The following is an 18418-nucleotide window of genomic DNA, read 5'->3' as shown; positions in this document are numbered from 1 at the left end:
AAATGAAAAGGGGCTGGGGGCGGGGGTTGCTGAGGGCTGTACTTTGAGGACCCCTCCTGGGAGCCTGAGTGCAGAGCTATAGAAGCCCCCCACAGGCTGTCCTGGGGTCCTGCAGGTGAGGGCTGCAGTCCCTCTGGAACCCCTCTTTGCTCTGTGCTGGTCAAGCCCCAGGGCTGACCCTCCCACGGCAGGGCCTCTCAGAAGGCTTCGACCCACCCACCCAGAGAGACTGCGCATGGTGAACGCACCTCCCTCCATCAGTGGACAGGCTCTCTGCCCCCTCTTGCCGACAGCCTCCCTGGGAGGCAGGTCACAGCACTCTGGGCAGTTACTCACCCACCACAGAACTTGACCCAAGAGGCCCATCCCCAGTAGGACTCACATTCAGTGTGCCGGGGCCCCCTTCCAGCACCACGCAGACAATTGGGATCTTGATAGCCACACCTAGGACGAAGCAGAAAGCACAGTTGAGGACCTTGGGCTCCAAGCATCCCCTGGGGCCCTCCCCACTCCTGCCAGCTGCAGCCTAACAACACTCTGGGAACCCCAATATGCAGCGGAACTTGAAAACCTCAGCTCAAACGTGTCCAACCAACCAGCACAACACGTGCAGAACCCTGTGTTTTTGACCTCCCAGCTCCCTAGGGTCCATCCCACCCCGGCCACAGAGGAAATGAGGTCAAAGCCTGAGCTTTGACTCCTTCACGCTCTGGTTTCCGAACTGAGATATGTGTGTAGTGAAGGGACCACAGGGTGCTCTGTGTCCTGAGTGCCTGCCTGGCCTTTCCCTCTGTTAAAGGGGCATGAGAAGATGACCCCCTGACCAAGTATACAGATGTCCAGGTGTGTTCTGACGGCTGCCCCAGCACCCCACCCACCAAATGTCCTGGCTATAGCCAGCTGAGCCCCAGACCCCTGGACCAGCCTGCTCCCGTCTCCTCCAAGCGCCCTGGAAAGCGGGCCCCACTCACCTCCCTTCTCCTTGGTCTGCTGCGATATGAACTTCTCCAGGTTTGTCCTCAGGGGAATCTCGACCCCATAGCGGCCGTGGGTCCCGTCGTCCACAAGGATGAAGTGGGAGTGGTTGCTGTCCAGGCAGGTCAGGTTCCCTTGGCCTCCCTCATCCATGATGTACTCGGCAGGGAAGCCGCCCTGGGGATGGAGAGAGGTGGGCAGGACAGACAGACAGCTCTGCATCTTTCACGCCAGGAAGGGGTGCTCTAGCAGGCGGGATAAGTGATACTCCCCGCCAAGATATCAGGTCCTAAACCCTGGAGGCTGGGAATGTTCTGTCATCTGGAAACACGGCCTTTGGTCACGTGATGAAGCTAAGGATCTTAGCACCGACCATCCAGGCAGGTCCTAAATGCCATGGCAAGTGTGCCTAGACGAGGAGGAGGTCACGTGACCAAGAGCAGAGGCTGCAGCGATGTGGGCACAAGCCTGGAAAGCGGCATCCACCAGAGCTGGAGGAGCCAGGCAGTTCAGCTTCTAGCCACTGGAGGGAGCCTGGCCCTGCCCACATCTCAATTCTGGCCAAGTGGTACTGGTGCCAGTCTTCTGGAGTTCAGAAATGCGAGAGTACACTTCGGTTGCTTTAAGCCATCAGTTCTGTGGTCTCTTGGGACACAGGTCCAGGAGAGGCGGCTATGGACCCGTGCACACGGCCCCTGGATGCCACAGAGGAGGGCAGGTGGTGCCGCCGGAAGTCCTCTGAACTCAAGATGGGGAGAAAAGTGAAGCGTGATGTTGGAAGTCAGTCAGTATCTCTGGGCCTTAAATTTCCACTCTGTGTAACAACAGTCAAGACAGAGCCCATCCGGTCCACTAGGCACATCTGTGACATGGACATGGAAGGACAGCAGCCGAGGGGCCGGCTGCCTGGTGACTAGCGTCTGCGGCTGACCTGAGGAGTCGCTTTGCAGAGGACGCCCTCTCCAGGAAGTGAACGCACATCTCCCCCGCCCCAGGAAGGCCGGAGCCTCGTTCATCAGTCAAACCTTGTGGGACAGTCGTCATCACACCTCCTCGGTGTGTCAAGGAGAATTTTATTTGGGGGCCAGTGTTTCCCTCCAAACTTCCATGTGTTCATTATGCCAAATCTGCTGTGTCCTCAAAAAATCTTACTGGATGAATCAGTTCTCTTTTCCAATTCACATCCCTACATTTAAGCAATTGTTTCTCAGGCCTGCACCCAGGTGAATGGACGCAGGAAGGCTCTGTCTTCAAGCTCAGAAGAGAGGCTCGTGGGAGGGGAATCAGGGAACCATTGAGCCCCGGGCTAAAAGGCCAGGCTCTGGGATCTGAAAACCCAGCTGCTGGTAGGCTGTGTGCTCCCAGCCAAGCTACACCTTTGCAAAGTCCATTTCTCATCAGACTGGTGTTAGGAGGGCCCCCAGACCAGTGGCAGCTCTGGCAACTCTTATGTGGACCCATCCTATGATCTCGAGGAAGGAAACCAGAGTCCTGGCAAGGCGCTTGCTCTCCTGAGGTCACCAGGGTCTGGGGGGTTGGGGGGATTTGAGCCCGGGTCTCCCACGTCCCTATCCAGCCACTTCTCGTGACACTGCACTTACCCTGGTGTCCAAGCGATAGCCTGTTCCCTGAGCACTGGCTGAGATCCTACCCCACCACCTCCCTCCTGTGCTCCAACCCACCCAGAAGCAGCCTCCAGCTCACCATGGGGTGGATCAGGCTCTCCCGGTTGTGCAGGGCGCCCCACGTGGCGATCCCGATGGTGACCACTTCCTTTTCGCAGAAGCTGCCACTCAGCTGCCGCACCGCCTCGCCCACCTGCTTCATCACGCCAGTGTGGGACCCCCCGGTGATGACCCAGGCCCCTGGGGAGGAGCAGAGGGACACCTGGTGCCGTGCAGACTCTGCTCCAAGGCTTTCAAACTCATTGTCAGGTGTGAGCCCCACCACGATCAGGTCTTCCTGCAGCAGTCAGGACCCATGATGTCCCACGATGCTCAGTTAGGTGGGGGCAGGAAGGTGACCCCGTCTCTGACTGTAGGCCCTGCCCTCTCCCCCACCTCCCTGTTGCCTCTCTCTGTCCTGCTCTCAGGAACACAGCATCTCAGAACTTCCTCTAAATGCTTCTGTTTGGAAGTATCATCAGTGGGGAGCCAACCAGAGCTGTATCTACACTGTGAGCAAGCCAGGTACAGTGGTAGGAAGTGGGTGAATCTGATCAGACACTGGCCCGGGCCTGGGCCCAAATCAGTGACCCACAAGGGCTGGCCAGTCCAAGGCCCTGACTCTGCCTTCCAGGGGTCCTCTAGCCTGCCCAGCACTCCCAGGCCTGAGCACCACCCATGGTCTGGGCCTCGGTCCCTCTGTCCCTGCTGTACCTGAGGTCTGGGCCACCTTGAGGAGTCCTCTTCGGAAAACGCTCTTTAGCCTGGGCTTCATGTTGAAGTCCTTGGCCCCGCCAGTCACGGAGATGAGCAGGTTGGGCGCATCCAGGCCCCATTGCTGGGTCATGAGCTGGTAAATCAGGCTGGAGGGAGTGTCCTGGGAGAGGCGGACGTACTGCAGGGAGGTCAGAAGACCCCAGGGGTCAGTGGTGGCCAGCCTAGGCCCCAGAGCCTGGCCACCCTGCCCCAGCCATGCCTGACAGCTCCAGGCAGGCAGGTGGATGGATGCTCATACTGGGTCCAGACGAAGCAAGAGTGGCTGCCCCCAAGCAGGTCACCAATTGAGAGAAAGGGGAGGCAAGCGCTGAGAAGAGAGGCCGCTGGTGGGGAGGAAGGGGAGCAGCCCCGGGGTCTCTCTGTTGAGGGTGCCCCAGCCTGAGCCCCACGGCCTGACTCCAGTCTCCCCATAAGGCAATGTGGTGATGCATCAACAGCGGCTCATGGAGGGGCAGGGCTTGGAGCTGGTGCTGAGGAAGGCGGCTCTGGGGCCAAGTTCACCTCGTACAACATGCTTTGTTTAGCCTCTTTGGCCAAGTGGGCAGTGACTCTGAGAAATCGAGGAGGAGGGTCACACCCAGCCAATAAGAGGCTGGGGTCCCAGAACTGCAGCACAGAAACAAGTGACCCCACCACGAGCTATCCACGAGCTGTCATGGAACCCTCCAGAAGGTGGGTTAAAGCCAGGGGGCTGGGACTCTGATTCAGCAGGGTGGGGGTGGGGCCCTAGTCTGCTTGGTAACGCTGCTGGCCCAGTGACCACCCTGAGATCCACAGCACCAGAGGGAGATGCCGGCCAGGCCTTGCCCCCCGCCCACGCTGTTCCCATCGGCACCCCCTTCCCCCCAGGCAGGCCTAGGGCCCTGACCCACCCTGCTCCACCACCTGCAGGGCTCTCACCTCTACCCCTGGCTCTCCTTGCCAGTCCCAAGGCCTCCCCACTGCCCATCACCCCCGCCGGCAGGCCGTGTGCTCCCCTGCTCCCTCCTGGCAGCGACAAAAGCCATTCAGGCCGCCCCCGAACTTGCCACTGTGCCCTGCCCACACCTCTCCTGGAGCCTTGGCAACAAATCCCCTGAGGGCACCATGTAGCTCTATTTGCCATGCAGAGCCCTCCACCCCACCCACAGCACTGGACAGGTGGGTTCTGCAGCCTCTCACTCCCTCCCTAAGGAGGTCTGGCCACCGCAGTCACCTAGGGTGGGCTCTGGTCCATAGTAAGAAAAATGGGGTCATGGAAACCAACCTTTCCCGCTTTCTGGCCCAAGCCCGTGAAGACGATGTCACCGAAGGCGTCTGTTGGCATCTCTCTGACATGTTTTTTCGGGTCCCACTCCTGGCCCTGGAAGGTGTGGGGCCACGTGGCCTCCTCCAGGTGCTTCTCACGTGGGTAGCCGCACTCACACACCACCTTCCTGCAAAGGCCGCGGGGTCACCAGGGGCAACTGATGCCTGCGCCTCTCCTCCGCAGGGATAAAGGAGGCCCAGCGGAGTCATGACTAGCACCCCAGCCACGGAGTCAGCGGAGACACATAATCGTCAAACTTCTAAAATCTAATGACAAAAATCTTGAAAGTCAGAAATGATACTTTACCTGTTGGAGGAAAATAATTGCACAACTGATTTTGAGTCAGAAGCCACAAATCGGTGCCAAGGAAGAATCCACACAACATTTTTCTAAAGATGAAAACTACCAACCCAGAATTCTGCATCCAGCAAAAATATCTTTCCACATGAAAGGGATGTCAAGACACTCTCAGAGGAAAGAAAATCAGGGAAAACTTCCCCAAAGAAGATGGCTAGAGGAAGTTCTCTAAACAAAGGAAATGATAAAAGGAGGAATTCTGGAATATTAGCACGTTGTCAAGCAGGGGAATTTTTTTAGACACTAACGCATAGGCCGGCTGTTTGTTCTGTAAGTGAATATTGAAACATCTTTAGTCAACAGTGTTCAGGTGAGGAAAGATATGCTAAGATGTGCTGCTCTGTCTCCGGTCAATAACTTGTTGAAAACAAAGAGAGAAGAATGGAAAGAGTAAAACTGTGGGTGAGTGAATAAATGCATTTTCCTCCTCTTGAATTCTCTGAAGTATGTTTGACAGTTGAAGCAAAATTGCACCATGACCTAATATGTATGTGGAGGAAATTTTGTAAACAGTTATAATATAAATGGGGAAGGGCAAAGCGTTGTAAAAGATCGGAATGTTTCTACATTACCCACAAACTGGTGAATGTCAACACCGGGAGGCTAGGATGAGCTCCCAATACACACATATATCTCGAACCCAGGTCTCCTGCATTGCAGACAGACGCTTTACAGTCTGAGCCACTAGGGAAGCCCGTATCAGTAATATGTGATAAGTTAAATATATATAATGTAGTGCCTGGAACAACCACTAAAAAGCTATAAAAGAGATATAGGCGAAAATAGCATAGATAAACCAAATGGAACTCTAAGCAAAGTTCAAGTAACCCACAGAAAGGCAGGAAAAGAAAAATAGAGAAATATAAACAAACAAAAAAATACAATGGCAAACTTAAGTCCTCATATATCAATGAAAGGGAAAGTGCTGGTCACTCAGTCGTGTCCAGCTCTTTGCACCCTCATGGACTATAATCCACCAGGCTCCTCTGTCCATTCTCCAGGCAAGAATACTGGAGTGGGTTGTCATTTCCTCCTCCAGGGGATCTTCCTGACCCAGAAAATCAAACCCACGTCTCCTGTGTCTCCTGCATTGCAGGGAGATTCTTGACCACTGAGCCACCAGGGAAGTCCCAGAAATTGGCAAAGTGGATAAAAAAATAATAAGATCCAATTATTTGTCATCTACCAGAACCTCCTACAAATACTGTGATCTAGGCTAGTTGGCCCCTCTGCAGCAAACAGGAGCCTAGGACCAACACACACAACTTGAACGGATCACAGAGGCATTCCACTGGGAGACAAAAGCCAGCCTTGACACATCACCTCGTGAAGGATTCCTCTTACATGACTTTCAGCACCTGAAACAGTTGCAGGAAGGAAGAGCAGATGAGTGATTGCCAGGGGTTATGGATGGTGGGGTAGAAGAAGTGACCGCTGGTGGGACCGTGGGGTCCATCTGCAGTATCTTTACAATTTCTTATAAATCTATAGTTATTTCAAAATAAAAAGGTCACACGGTATAGGTTCAAAGCAGAAACATCTAGATCTGGGACTAGAGGGATGCACATGGCCCCCCAAAGAGAACACCCCATCATCTCTTTTCAACTGCCACCTCCTCCCTTGCCTCCTTTGTCTTGGTGGGTTGAAATCATTTTACTCCTTTAATGCAGTTCTTGGGAGGAGAGAGAGGAGACAGCAACTATGTTCTTCACAGCTTGTTAAATTGGAAATCTACACATTTTTTTAGAGTCCTACTTTAGCTAGTAACAGGTGACCTAGAAGACAAGATACAAATGAGACCAAATTAAAAAATCTGACACCAGGTGAGACCTGAGCCCAACGACACCAGGGGAAAACACGACGGGACCTAGAGAGAGAAAATGGGTTTCCCTGTAGTTTACGGAATGTGGCCTTAGGGGCTCCAACTCTCAACTTCTCAATCATTATATGGGGGAAAAATATACATTCTCTGACCCCTCACCTGCAGAATTTGTGAGGGCCAAATAACATTCTAGATGAAAGATAACTTATAAAATTTGTACAGGTTAACTAACCGTGCAGAGGACCGAGGCTGGATCAAGAGGCCAAGGCCCACCCTGTGCTCTGTCTTCCGGGCTCCTGGGTTCAGTACCCCTGTCCCACTGCTCAGGCCGGGGCCTCCTCAGTCCAGGGAGCACTGGCCCAGCCACTAGGAACTCCAAGCCCACCTTCTTCTATGACTCCTTGTGTGTAGGCATGCTAAATTGCTTCAGTTGTGTCCAATTCCTTACAACCTTACAGACCATAGCCCGCCAGTTTCCTCTGCCCATGCGATTCTCCAGGCAAGAGTCCTGGAGTGGGTTGCCATGCCCTCCTCCAGGGGATCTTTCCGACATAGGGATCGAAATTGCATCTCTCATGTCTCCTGCATTGGCAAATTGGTTGTTTACCACTACCGCCACCTGGGAAGCTCTCATGACGCCTTAGGGGTCTCAAATCACTTCTAGACCTGTAGGGCGCCCCTGAGCACCACCCGTGAGCACCTCCATTCAGGTAGGAGGAAGCTGGGTCCAAGGTGGGGAAGGGGGCCACCAGGACAAGGACTCCATCTTGTGTCCTTGCCCAAGGCCACCCCAAACTTCCTCATAAATTGTAACAGCCTAGAATAGACCACACCCTCCCCTCCTCTCTTTCAACCATCTCATTAGTGCAATGAGATTAGGTCTTCAATCAACAGAGTGTTCCCAAGCCTGACACAGAGCAGGAAACTACAGATTGTTGACCCAGAAGCTGAATAATCAGAGAACTTTCACAGCACTCTTGGCCCATGTGGGTAAATGGGGCTCCGCCCCCTTTCCCCTCCCCTCACCAGCACCTCGGGACATATGAGGAAGAAGCTGCCACGGGGAGTTATGCACACTCAAGTAACAGCCCACCCCACCTCCCCCCACCCCTACACAGCCCCCATGGCTGTTCCTCGAAGGGGCCTGGTACCAAGAAAGGTGTTTCAGAAGTTTCAGAGCCAAACATATCCTGAGCGCCATTCCTTCAAAGAGGGACAGAAACACTGAACAAGGAAGTGGCCCCATTTCTGTCTCAGATACAAACTGTGCCCCAACCCTCACTGACCCCTGTGGATGTTTCTCTGCTATTTGTTCAGAATTCAGAGGACAGGAGGGGCCGAGGTTGGACAGATGGTACCCCTTGAACCTCTACCAACCAGACCAGGGCTCCACAATAACCTTCTTCAAAGGGTTTTGGAGCCAATGATTCCTGCAAGGAAACCTGGGGCTACTGTTGTAAGCCTACTTTAAAAACTAAAATCGGAGACCTCAGTGCAAAGCCCTCTGCACATGGTCAGAGCAATCAGCCTAAACTTGAACTCTGATCACTACTGAATACAGCCTTGAGGCTGTCAGCTGGATCATGATGGCAAACTTCTCTGATGCGGGGGTCCCCCATGGCCTCCGAGAAGGAAGGGGGCTGTCGTCTGAAGAGAAGCCAAGCTGGAGGGTGAACCCCTAAATGGGGCACTTTTTGTGACAACATCCTGGGCACATCCCAGGAGGAACAGCATCATCGTCGGTGATCATGCACCTCTGGCTCCAGATTATCATCCTCTTCCATCACCCAGACACGGCATGCCCCTCCCCTCTGTATTGTTCACAATCTGAGCTGGACTCTGGCTATCTGTCCAGTGGGGAAGTAATAAAGTGACTCAGCCACGGTCAGAGCTCAGAACTCATCCGAGAAAACCACAAAGCCACATAATAGCAGCGCAGCAGCAAAGACAAATAGACAGTGTGGTGGAGGGAGGGGTTACATCCTGGGTGTGGTCAAGGAGGGCTCCATGGTGGAGGTGGCATCACCAGGTGACAAAGGAGCGGAAGTGAGGCCTGTTTCCTGCAGAGTGAGGACTAGGGTGTATCTGGAGGGGAATGCTCCGAACACCCCAGGCTGGAATATACACTGGAACTGTCCCCTGCTGAGGCTCGGTCAGCCCTGCCTTGGTCAGCTACCCCATGTGGAAACAGGGAAAGAAATGTGTTAGTCGGTCAGTCATGTCTGACTCTGTGACCCCATGGACTATAACCCACCAGGTTCCTCTGTCCTTGGAATTCTCCAGGCCAGCATACTAGAGTGGGTTACCACTCCCTTCTCCAGGGGATCTTCCCAAGCCAGGGATCAAACCCGGGTCTCCTGCAATGCAGGCAGATTCTGTACTGTCTGAACCACCAGCGGGAACAGAACAAGCCACTCACCCAGCGTCAGACAGTTTGGAGCTTTCCACAAAGTATATGCATTCTTTCTTCTTAATGTTGTCAGGAATCCATGAACTCAGGTTTTCTTGCTGGGGGTAAAAAGGTCACTGAGAGATTCTCAGGCAGTTAGGTCAGTGCCATTCCAAAAACCACACCCCACACCTCATTCAGACCCACCCGTGCGCCCTGACACACTTCAGGGTCTTCCTTCAGAGACAGGACACCAAGCCCTTCCCCACCACCTGCCGGAGACCCTCAGATGCCGACCCCAGAGGGAGGAGGGAACCTGGGGAACCACTCCTCCCGGGCCCCTGGGACTCCACAGCCCTTTACAGTTTGTAGGTCAGCACTGCCTTTCTCAGGAACAGCAGTGTGATGCAAAGGTGACCACATCTGTGGGACCAGGCTGAGACATGAGACACCATCTTCACACCCAACCAGTGGTGTGTGACATTCAAATGTCCCCAACACAAGCCTGCCTGGGGCTTTCCGTGCAGTCAACCCAGGCCTCAGCTGGTGCCCGGGCCTTCCTTGTTGGGTAAAGAATGCAAAGGCATTGCACAACGAGGCGGATGGGTGCAGGGGCTTACCCAGCACTTTCCCAATTGGAACCAGGACAGGAACCAACCCAGGGGCATGGACCCGGGCCCCCAGTGCTCTCTCCAAGTCCCCCCTGCTGGGTTGTGGTCCCCCGCAAAACTAGGTGGTCACTGTGCCTCACCAGGGCCCTGACAGACCCAGTGACCCCAGACCTACCTTTTCACAGCTGCTGAAGAGACACTGCGGCCTCCTGCTCCTGCAGAGGCTGGTGCTGTTCTGCCGGAGGTTGGGGACCATGGCCAGGTTGGCCACCCTCCTGGGCTGCCCCCCAAAGCCGTCTTCCTCCCTGGAGCTGGCCTGATCATGACGCCTCTTCACCAGTGACTCCATCCTGATGCCCGGCTCAGGCTCCGCAGGACGGGCTTGGTCCTGCTACCTCAAAATAAGCTTCTCTCTGGCTTTCGAAGCCAGGGGGCCTGGAAGTGAGGTAGGAGGTGGGTGGGCCCCAAGGTGAGCAATTAGACATTTTGAGGAAATTCTCCTTCTAACATCTCAAGGAGAAGTTACCTTGGCAGGAGCAGAGAGGAGCTAAGCTCTGATGGAATAAAAACAAGACAACCAGTTTTCGTCCTTGAGGTCGAGGAGACTCCCCCCAACCCCTCTGCACAAGCACAGAAACGTTCAGTGGGGGTCCAAAAGGAAGGAGCGCTAGCCCATAATATGTCCTGTCAACCTCTCAGAGACCCTCATGCTGGAATCCGTCTTGGCTAGAAGATGCACCTACACATAGGGGAGGGCCCTGAGTCGGCCCAGATATGGGCAGAACATAGGATAATTGGCCAGAGGAAAACAAAGACCCAGAAAACGGCCCCATATAAGCGACCTAAGCTGCCCCCGCTGCACACAATTCTGTGAACCTGACCATGTGTCTATTTGCAAGTATTCTGTTCTTAATACACACTTTACTTGTCCCACTGCTTTTCATCTCTGCTGATTTCTTTCTTCAAAATAGTCGAGAACCGAACCACTAGCTACTGACTCTAGCCACTGGTCCCTGGTGGTCCAGCGGTTAGGATTCAGTGCACTCATCGTCACAGCCCAGGTTCCATCCCCGGTCAGGGAATGAGATCCCACTTGAAGCTGTCACACCCCGAGACCACTCAAGCTGAGAAGCCAGCCCCCGGGCTGCTGCAACGGGCCGGGGGATGAGTCAGGCGTTTCCTCCTGCGGGGCCCCATTGCCTTCTGGCTTGCACAGTCTTCTGACTGCCCGAGCTCTGGCCTCATCAGGTGTGGGCAGTCTGGAGGCACGTGTACAGCCACGGGGCCCAGGAGCCCGTTCATCCTCTTGGGTCACCAAGGGCCAGAGAAAGAGCACCATGCCCATCCCCACTGCTCCTGTATGCCCGGTGATGCCCAGGAGCCCAAGACCAGGGGAGAAACCGCTCAGTCCTCACACGCAGTGCTCACGATGGGGTCCCAGCCTCCTGCTTTCAGTCATGGGTCATTTCTTCTGTTTTTCCAGAAGAAGAAAAGCCCCCACTGCCCACAGAGCTCGTTTTGGGAGTGGACTTGCACTCTGTGACACGGCCCCTCCAAGCAGAACAGATCCTGTTTTCTGAAACCCTTGCTCTGACCCAGTCTCCATCACTGGGGCCTCGGTAAGCAGTATGACTACTTCCCTCAGGTCACGAATGTGAAAATAAATACGTGCAGACTCCACGAGTTTCCCTGGAGACACGATGCCCACAGTGACATCTCATGACATCACCCATATCACCCAAGGTGTCATCCAGGGAGGGCCCCACTGCCACGGGCTGCTCCAAGGGTGTGAACAGGGGCAGAGGACAGGTCAGGAGGTCTCCCTCCCTCTCCCACCCCGAAGCCCTTTCTGGCCACATCACCCTCCCCCATACAAGACGGTCACTGACGGTCACTGATAGTCCTTTCTTTGCCCATTGTGGTGTCCAGCATAGGTGGCCCCAGAATGTGCCTCAGAGACATACTGATTATTTTGAATTTAAAAATTTAAGAAGAACTGACTAATTGGAAAATACCCTTATGCTGGGAAAGACTGAAGGCAGGAGGAGAAGGGGATGACAGAGGATGAGATGGTTGGGTGACACCACTGACTCAATGGACATGAGTTTGAACAAGTTCCAGGAGTTGGTGATGGACAGGGAAGCCTGGCATATTGCAGTCCATGGGGTTGCAAAGAGTCAGACACGACTGAGCAACTGAACTGAATGAATTTTAAGGATGAGATGTTAGATAGCATCACTGACTCAATGGACATGAACTTAAGCAAACTCCAGGAGATGGTGAAAGACAGGGAAGCCTGGTGTGCTGCAGTCTGTGGGGTCACAAAGTTGGATGCTACTTAGCAACTGAACAACGGCAAAAATTCCTTAAGAGACAACCAACAAAAGAGGGCCACTCTTACCCTCCCTTCTGTCTCCTTGGGAGCAGGGCATAAACCTCTCCTGTGAGAGGTGCACCCCTGCACCCAGAGACAGAGGGACCCTATCACCAGAGATGCCGACTCGGGGCCAAGAAGCCTGTGTAAACCAACCTCGCGACTTCTTTCATTGACTAAAGCCCAAACTCTTTAGATCCTTCACTCACTGGGCGCCCCAAACTCAAGTTTCACTGCCCTGTCAATTCTTCACTGGTGTATTGTTTCTTTTCTAAATAGTGTGAAAGCTGCCTGCTTTGCCCGCTTCTTAGGTCCCATTCCTATGGGACCTCCAGGTGCATGAAATTAAATGTTTCTTTTTCTCCTGCTAATCAGTCTTGTGTCAGTTTTACTATTATTATTAGTTCAGCCATAAGAACCCAAGATGGGCAGTGGACGAAGTTTCCCCTCCCAACACTTTTCATCTAGCTTTGACACGTGATCACTGTGCTCTGGTGGAGGGGGGCTGGAATCTGCCAGGGAGCGAGGCACCTGCCATCACCTGGCCTCCCTGGCCCACCCTGTTCTGGGCCATTCAGTTCAGTGCTGGGCACTTGGGGCACTTGGGGTCAGGGTTCAGGCCACCTCTCACTTCTTTGTCCTCACTTCTCCCCCTGGGCAGCTCCTGCCCCCTTGCTTCCAGGCCAGGGTCACTCCCAGACGTGCCCATACCTGCAGAGAGGAAGGGAGCCAAACCTCCCTCCCGTGGAGGCACCACAACAACACAGGACATTGTTTCCAGGAGTGGGTGCTGATGCTACAGACACCTACAGATGCCCAGGCAGCTTTGGAACTGAGCAACGTGCAGAGTGGAAGAGTTCAGAGGAGTGCTAGAAAAAGCCTCCATCACCACAGACAGACAGAACGAGTGCGGTGACAGCTCGGGACAGGGGAGCTGTAGGGAGTGCCCCAGCCTCCTTCAAGAAACCTACGTGGTCACCAGCAGATGTTAGTAGAAAGAGGGATGGGGAAGGCCATTCTGATGAGTCTCAGATGGAAACAGGAACCATGTTATTGCAAACTGAAGGAAAGGCAATCGTGTTATAAAGAGGTAAAGAGCTTGGTGAGCTGCTTCTTTCCTGGTGTTTTGTGGGAGACATAACTTGTGAGTGATGAAATTTGACCAAGGAAACATGTAGGCAAAGTGTTGAAAGTGCAGCAAAGCTTCTCTTGAGTACTTACAGCAAAATGCAAGAAGAGAGAAATGACCTAAAGACAGACTTCTGATCACAAAGAATTCAGAGCTTAGAGAGCTGGGAGATGCTCAGCCTATTGGCATGGAAAGGGTTGAGAAAGCTTATTCAGGGAAGAGCACAGAGGGTATGGCTGGACTTGCTCGGGATGGAGGTGGGCTGGCTGTTTTCATCCAGCAGGGAGACTAGACAGCATCTCAACAGAGTCAACATAGGCTGGGATTTGCCTCCGTGACAAGGGAGGATGGGCCCCAAGGCATCTCATGGCTCAGGGGGCAGCGCTCCCAACACAGGCCCAGAGGGAAAGGGAACACAGGGCAGAATGCTCTCCTGGGGGCCCAGCTGCCCTGCGCCCCTCCCATCTTGGCCTCCTCAGCAGCCCCAGGGGTGGCCTGGTGTGGCACGGGGTGACCCTGTATGATGGCCTGCACTCTGACCAGTGCTGTCTCTGACCAGGGATGTGCACACACCCAGGGCTGGGGGCAGGAGATTACACACGGCTACTTCCACTCAGAGTTGAAGGATGGAGGTGCCCAAAGCCTGTGGCAGAGGGCAATGTGTTGGGGAGGGGCTGCCCCAGACCAGAAGAGCCCCTGGCCTGTGATTCCAGCCCGGGAGGGTGCAGTGGGCTCTGCACAGCAAAGCCTCGGGGCAGGACCATCCCCCAGTGGGCCTTAAGGCTTTGGGCTCACTTAGGACCTGTCACCCTGCCTTCTTTCCCACTTCCCCTTTCAGAATGGGAATATTCACCCTCTGCCTGGCCTTCCACTCTGTTCTGGAAGCACACAGCTCATTGCAACCAAGCAGGACCCTATAAGTGGGCCTTCCCAGGGCAGGTGTGTTGCCGACATCCTCTGTTGTACATTTCCTGAGTGGTTTTACACACGTGAAAGCCCCACTTCCACCAAATGGAAGATGTTGTTAATTACTTGATGATCTTAAGCATGTAGCCCGCAGACCTACTGGAGCCTGAGGACTGATGACGTTAGCCCCTGAGACCCTGCCCTGTTGCCATCAACCAGTGAGAGATCAGAGAGCCGTACACGAGCTGATCACATACTCTGTGATCATTGCCCCCCTGCCCCAACGGCCTGGGTTTTAAAAATGCTTTGCTGAAGCCTTCAGGGGTTCCAGATTTGGGGGGCGCAAACTACCCATCTGTCCTTGTTCAGCCCTGCGGTAAACCTTTCTCTGCTCCAATGCCGACATTTCGGTTCCTTTGGCCTCCTGTGTGTCCATCAAGCACATGAACTGGAGCTCAGTGCCACTGACTGTCTGGTTCCCCAGGCTCACGGCTGGAGAGGACTATGCCCCAGGGTGAATCCACCTCAGGTCTCCCCACATCTGATTTAGGGGAGACTTTGGAGTGGATGCTGGAGTGAGTTAAGATTTGGGGGCTGCTGAGCTGGAGTGAGTATATTTTGCATGTGAGAAGGGCATAATTTTAGGGGGCCAGAATGGCATGGTCTGTGTTCCCCTAAAATTCCTATGGGGCATTTAGGAGGTGGTTGGGTCAGGAGGGTGGAGTCTACATGAATGGGATCAATGCCCTTGTAAAAGAGACCCCAGAGAGCCCCCGGCCCCTTCCTTCACATGAGAACACAGGAGTCTGCTCCCAAAGTGGGCCCTCACTGACCACGCAGTCTTAGATATCCAGTCTCCAGAACTACCAACCACACAGTCTTGGATGGCCAGCCTCCAGAACTGTGAGAAATAAATATCTGCTGCTTATGAGCCACTGAATGTGGTCTCATATAGCAGGCAGGATGCACTGAGACAGGCAGTGAGCGGCGCTGGCCTGGCGGTCCTCAGGAGCCACCTGGCACACCACTCGTGGCAAAGGGGGCTTACGCTCGAGTGGCCTTTACAGAGCCACCTGCTGTCCTAGCCGGCAGCTTGCCGGGCCTCACAATCAGCTTCTCAGGGGAGCAGATCAGCAGGAAATGTTCCAGGTGACAGAAGAGGAAAAGGCTCTGAGAATCTCACAACTAGGCAGCTAATCTGTAAGGGACCCGGGACTCTCCAGGGCTCAGTCCTGCAGCCAGGGTCCCCAGCCTCCAGGATCTCCTGCCTGATGATCAGAGGTGGAGCTGATGTAATAATAATAGAGACAGAGGGCACAATAAAAGTAATGCACTTGAATCATTCCAAAAACATTGCCCCATCCCAGTCTGTGGGGAAATTATCTTCCACGAAATTGGTCCCTGGTGCCAAAAGGTCGGGGATCACTGTTCTACGGGACAAGTGACAGAAGGAGCAATAAAGGACCTGGTCTCAAGAAACTCAAGTGCGTTTGCCCAGATTCACAGTTTTCGGATTCACAGATGCCCATCTCAGCACACTCACTAGAGGCTTGTGCACATCTTCTCAATCCCAGCTGCCAACAGGTCCCTAGGAAACGTATCAAACACCATTCTTTACACCCACCACTCATCAGATTTTGAAGGGCAAAGCCATGTGTAACCATTCCCATGCCCAGCTGCAGGGAGAGTCTGGCATGACCCCCACTTCCTCCCCTCTACCCACACCCCCCACACCACACCCAGACCCTTGCCCAACAGTCTAGGCAGGCCCTGGGAGAGTCCAGAAAACCAGGCTGACAATGAACTTACAACCCCTGCATCAAACCATCTCTGGGGTTCTTCTCCCCAGAATCAAACCATCAATTGCTCTCTTCACATATCACCTAAAAGCAAATTTGGCCACCCTGTTTCATAGCAAAAATTCTCCATGAGCAATTAACAACCTCAGATATGCAGATGACACCATTCTAATGACAGACATTGAAAAGGAACTAAAGAGCATCTTGATGAGGGTGAAAGAGGAGAGTGGAAAAGCTGGCTTAAAATTCAACATTCAAAAAGCAAAGATCATGGCACCCAGTCCCATCACTTCATGGCAAATAGATGGGGAAACAATGGAAACAGTGACAGATTTTATTGTCTCGGGCTCCAAAATCACTGCAGACAGTGACTGCAGCTATGAAATTAAAGACACTTGTTCCTTGGAAGAAAAGCTATCACAAACCTAGACAGTGTATTAAAAAGCAGAGATACAACTTTGCCGACAAAGTTCCGTATGGTCAAAGCTATGATTTTTCTAGTAGTCATGAACAGCTGTGAGAGTTGAACCACAAAGACGGCTGAGTGAGGAAGAATTGATGATTTTGAACTGCGATGTTCATCTATTTCTGCTTTATTGACTGTGCCAAAGCCTTTGACTGTGTGGATCACAAGAAACTGTGGAGAATTCTGAAAGAGATGGGAATACCAGACCACCTGACCTGCCTCTTGAGAAATCTGGATGCAGGTCAGGAAGCAACAGTTAGAACTGGACATGGAACAACAGACTGGTTCCAAATAGGAAAAGGAGTACGTCAAGGCTGTATATTGTCACCCTGCTTATTTAACTTCTATGCAGAGTACATCATGAGAAACCCTGGACTGGAAGAAACACAAGCTGGAATCAAGATTGCTGGGAGAAATATCAATAACCTCAGGTATGCAGATGACACCGCCCTTATGGCAGAAAGTGAAGAGGAGCTAAAAAGCCTCTTGATGAAAGTGAAAGAGGAGAGTGAAAAAGTTGGCTTAAAGCTCAACATTCAGAAAACAAAGATCATGGCATCTGGTCCCATCACTTCATGGGAAATAGATGGGGAAACAGTGGAAACAGTGTCAGACTTTATTTTTCTGGGCTCCAAAATCACTGCAGATGGTGACTGCAGCCATTAAATTAAAAGACGTTTACTCCTTGGAAGAAAAGTTATGACTAACCTAGATAGCATATTCAAAGGCAGAGACATTACTTTGCCGACTAAGGTCCGTCTAGTCAAGGCTATGGTTTTTCCTGTGGTCATGTATGGATGTGAGAGTTGGACTGTGAAGAAGGCTGAGTGCCAAAGAATTTATGCTTTTGAACTGTGGTGTTGGAGAAGACTCTTGAGAGTCCCTTGGACTGCAAGGAGATCCAACCAGTCCATTCTGAAGGAGATCAGCCCTGGGATTTCTTTGGAAGGAATGATGCTAAAGCTGAAACTCCAGTACTTTGGCCACCTCATGTGAAGAGTTGACTCATTGGAAAAGACTCTGATGCTGGGAGGGATTGGAGCCAGGAGGAGAAGGGGATGACAGAGGATGAGATGGCTGGATGGCATCACCAACTTGATGAATGTGAGTCTGAGTGAACTCCGGGAGTTGGTGATGGACAGGGAGGCCTGGCGTGCTGTGATTCATGGGGTCGCAAAGAGTCAGACACGACTGAGTGACTGAACTGAACTGAACTGAACTGTGATGTTAGAGAAGACTCTTGAGAGTCCCTTGGATTGCAAGGAGATTAAACCAGTCAATCCTAAAGGAAGTCAATCCAAAATATTCATTGGAAGGACTGATGCTGAAGCTGAAGCTCTAGTACTTAGGCCACCTGATTCAAAGAGCCAACTCATTAGAAAAGACTCTGATGCTGAGAAAGATTGAGGGCAGGAGGAGAAGGGGGCAACAGAGGATGAGATGGTTGGAGGGCTTAACCAACTCAATGGACATGAGTTTGAGCAAGCTCCGGGAGATGGTGAAGGACAGGGAAGCCTGGTGTGCTGCAGTCCGTGGGGTCACAAAGAGCTGAACGTGATTTAGGGATGGAACAACAACAATTAGCACAGGTTGTTGCTGCTGCTGCTGCGAAGTCGCTTCAGTCATGTCCGACTCTACGACCCCATAGACAGCAGCCCACCAGGCTCTGCCGTCCCCGGGATTCTCCAGGCAAGAACACTGGAGTGGGTTGCCATTTCCTTCTCCAATGCACAAAAGTGAAAAGTGAATGTGAAGTCGCTCAGTCATGTCCGACTCTTCGCGACCCCATGGACTTCAGCCTACCAGGCTCCTCCATCCGTGGGATTTTCCAGGCAAGAGTACTGGAGTGGGGTGCCATTGC

The 18418-nt window shown here is 53.0% G+C and overlaps 1 protein-coding gene across 1 annotated transcript in view; it reads right to left on the bottom strand.

The window, feature by feature from the left end:
- The window catches only part of TRPM2 (transient receptor potential cation channel subfamily M member 2), a 51361-nt gene that overhangs the window by 30276 nt on the left and 2667 nt on the right, over positions 1 to 18418 (bottom strand). Inside the window, exons 2-8 of the mRNA XM_018051946.1 lie at positions 10059 to 10318; positions 9303 to 9391; positions 4663 to 4831; positions 3354 to 3534; positions 2680 to 2840; positions 972 to 1152; positions 383 to 444 (exon numbers count right to left, since the gene is read on the bottom strand). Coding sequence (XP_017907435.1) covers positions 383 to 444; positions 972 to 1152; positions 2680 to 2840; positions 3354 to 3534; positions 4663 to 4831; positions 9303 to 9391; positions 10059 to 10232 — 1017 coding nt within the window. The 5' untranslated portion in view covers positions 10233 to 10318. The remainder of the gene's footprint in view (positions 1 to 382; positions 445 to 971; positions 1153 to 2679; positions 2841 to 3353; positions 3535 to 4662; positions 4832 to 9302; positions 9392 to 10058; positions 10319 to 18418) is intronic.

The sequence above is a fragment of the Capra hircus genome, chromosome 1, assembly GCF_001704415.2.
Source record: "Capra hircus breed San Clemente chromosome 1, ASM170441v1, whole genome shotgun sequence".
Taxonomy (NCBI): Eukaryota; Metazoa; Chordata; class Mammalia; order Artiodactyla; family Bovidae; genus Capra; species Capra hircus.
Note: the sequence above shows the minus strand (reverse complement) of the source record. Positions and strands in the feature narration are given on the sequence as shown.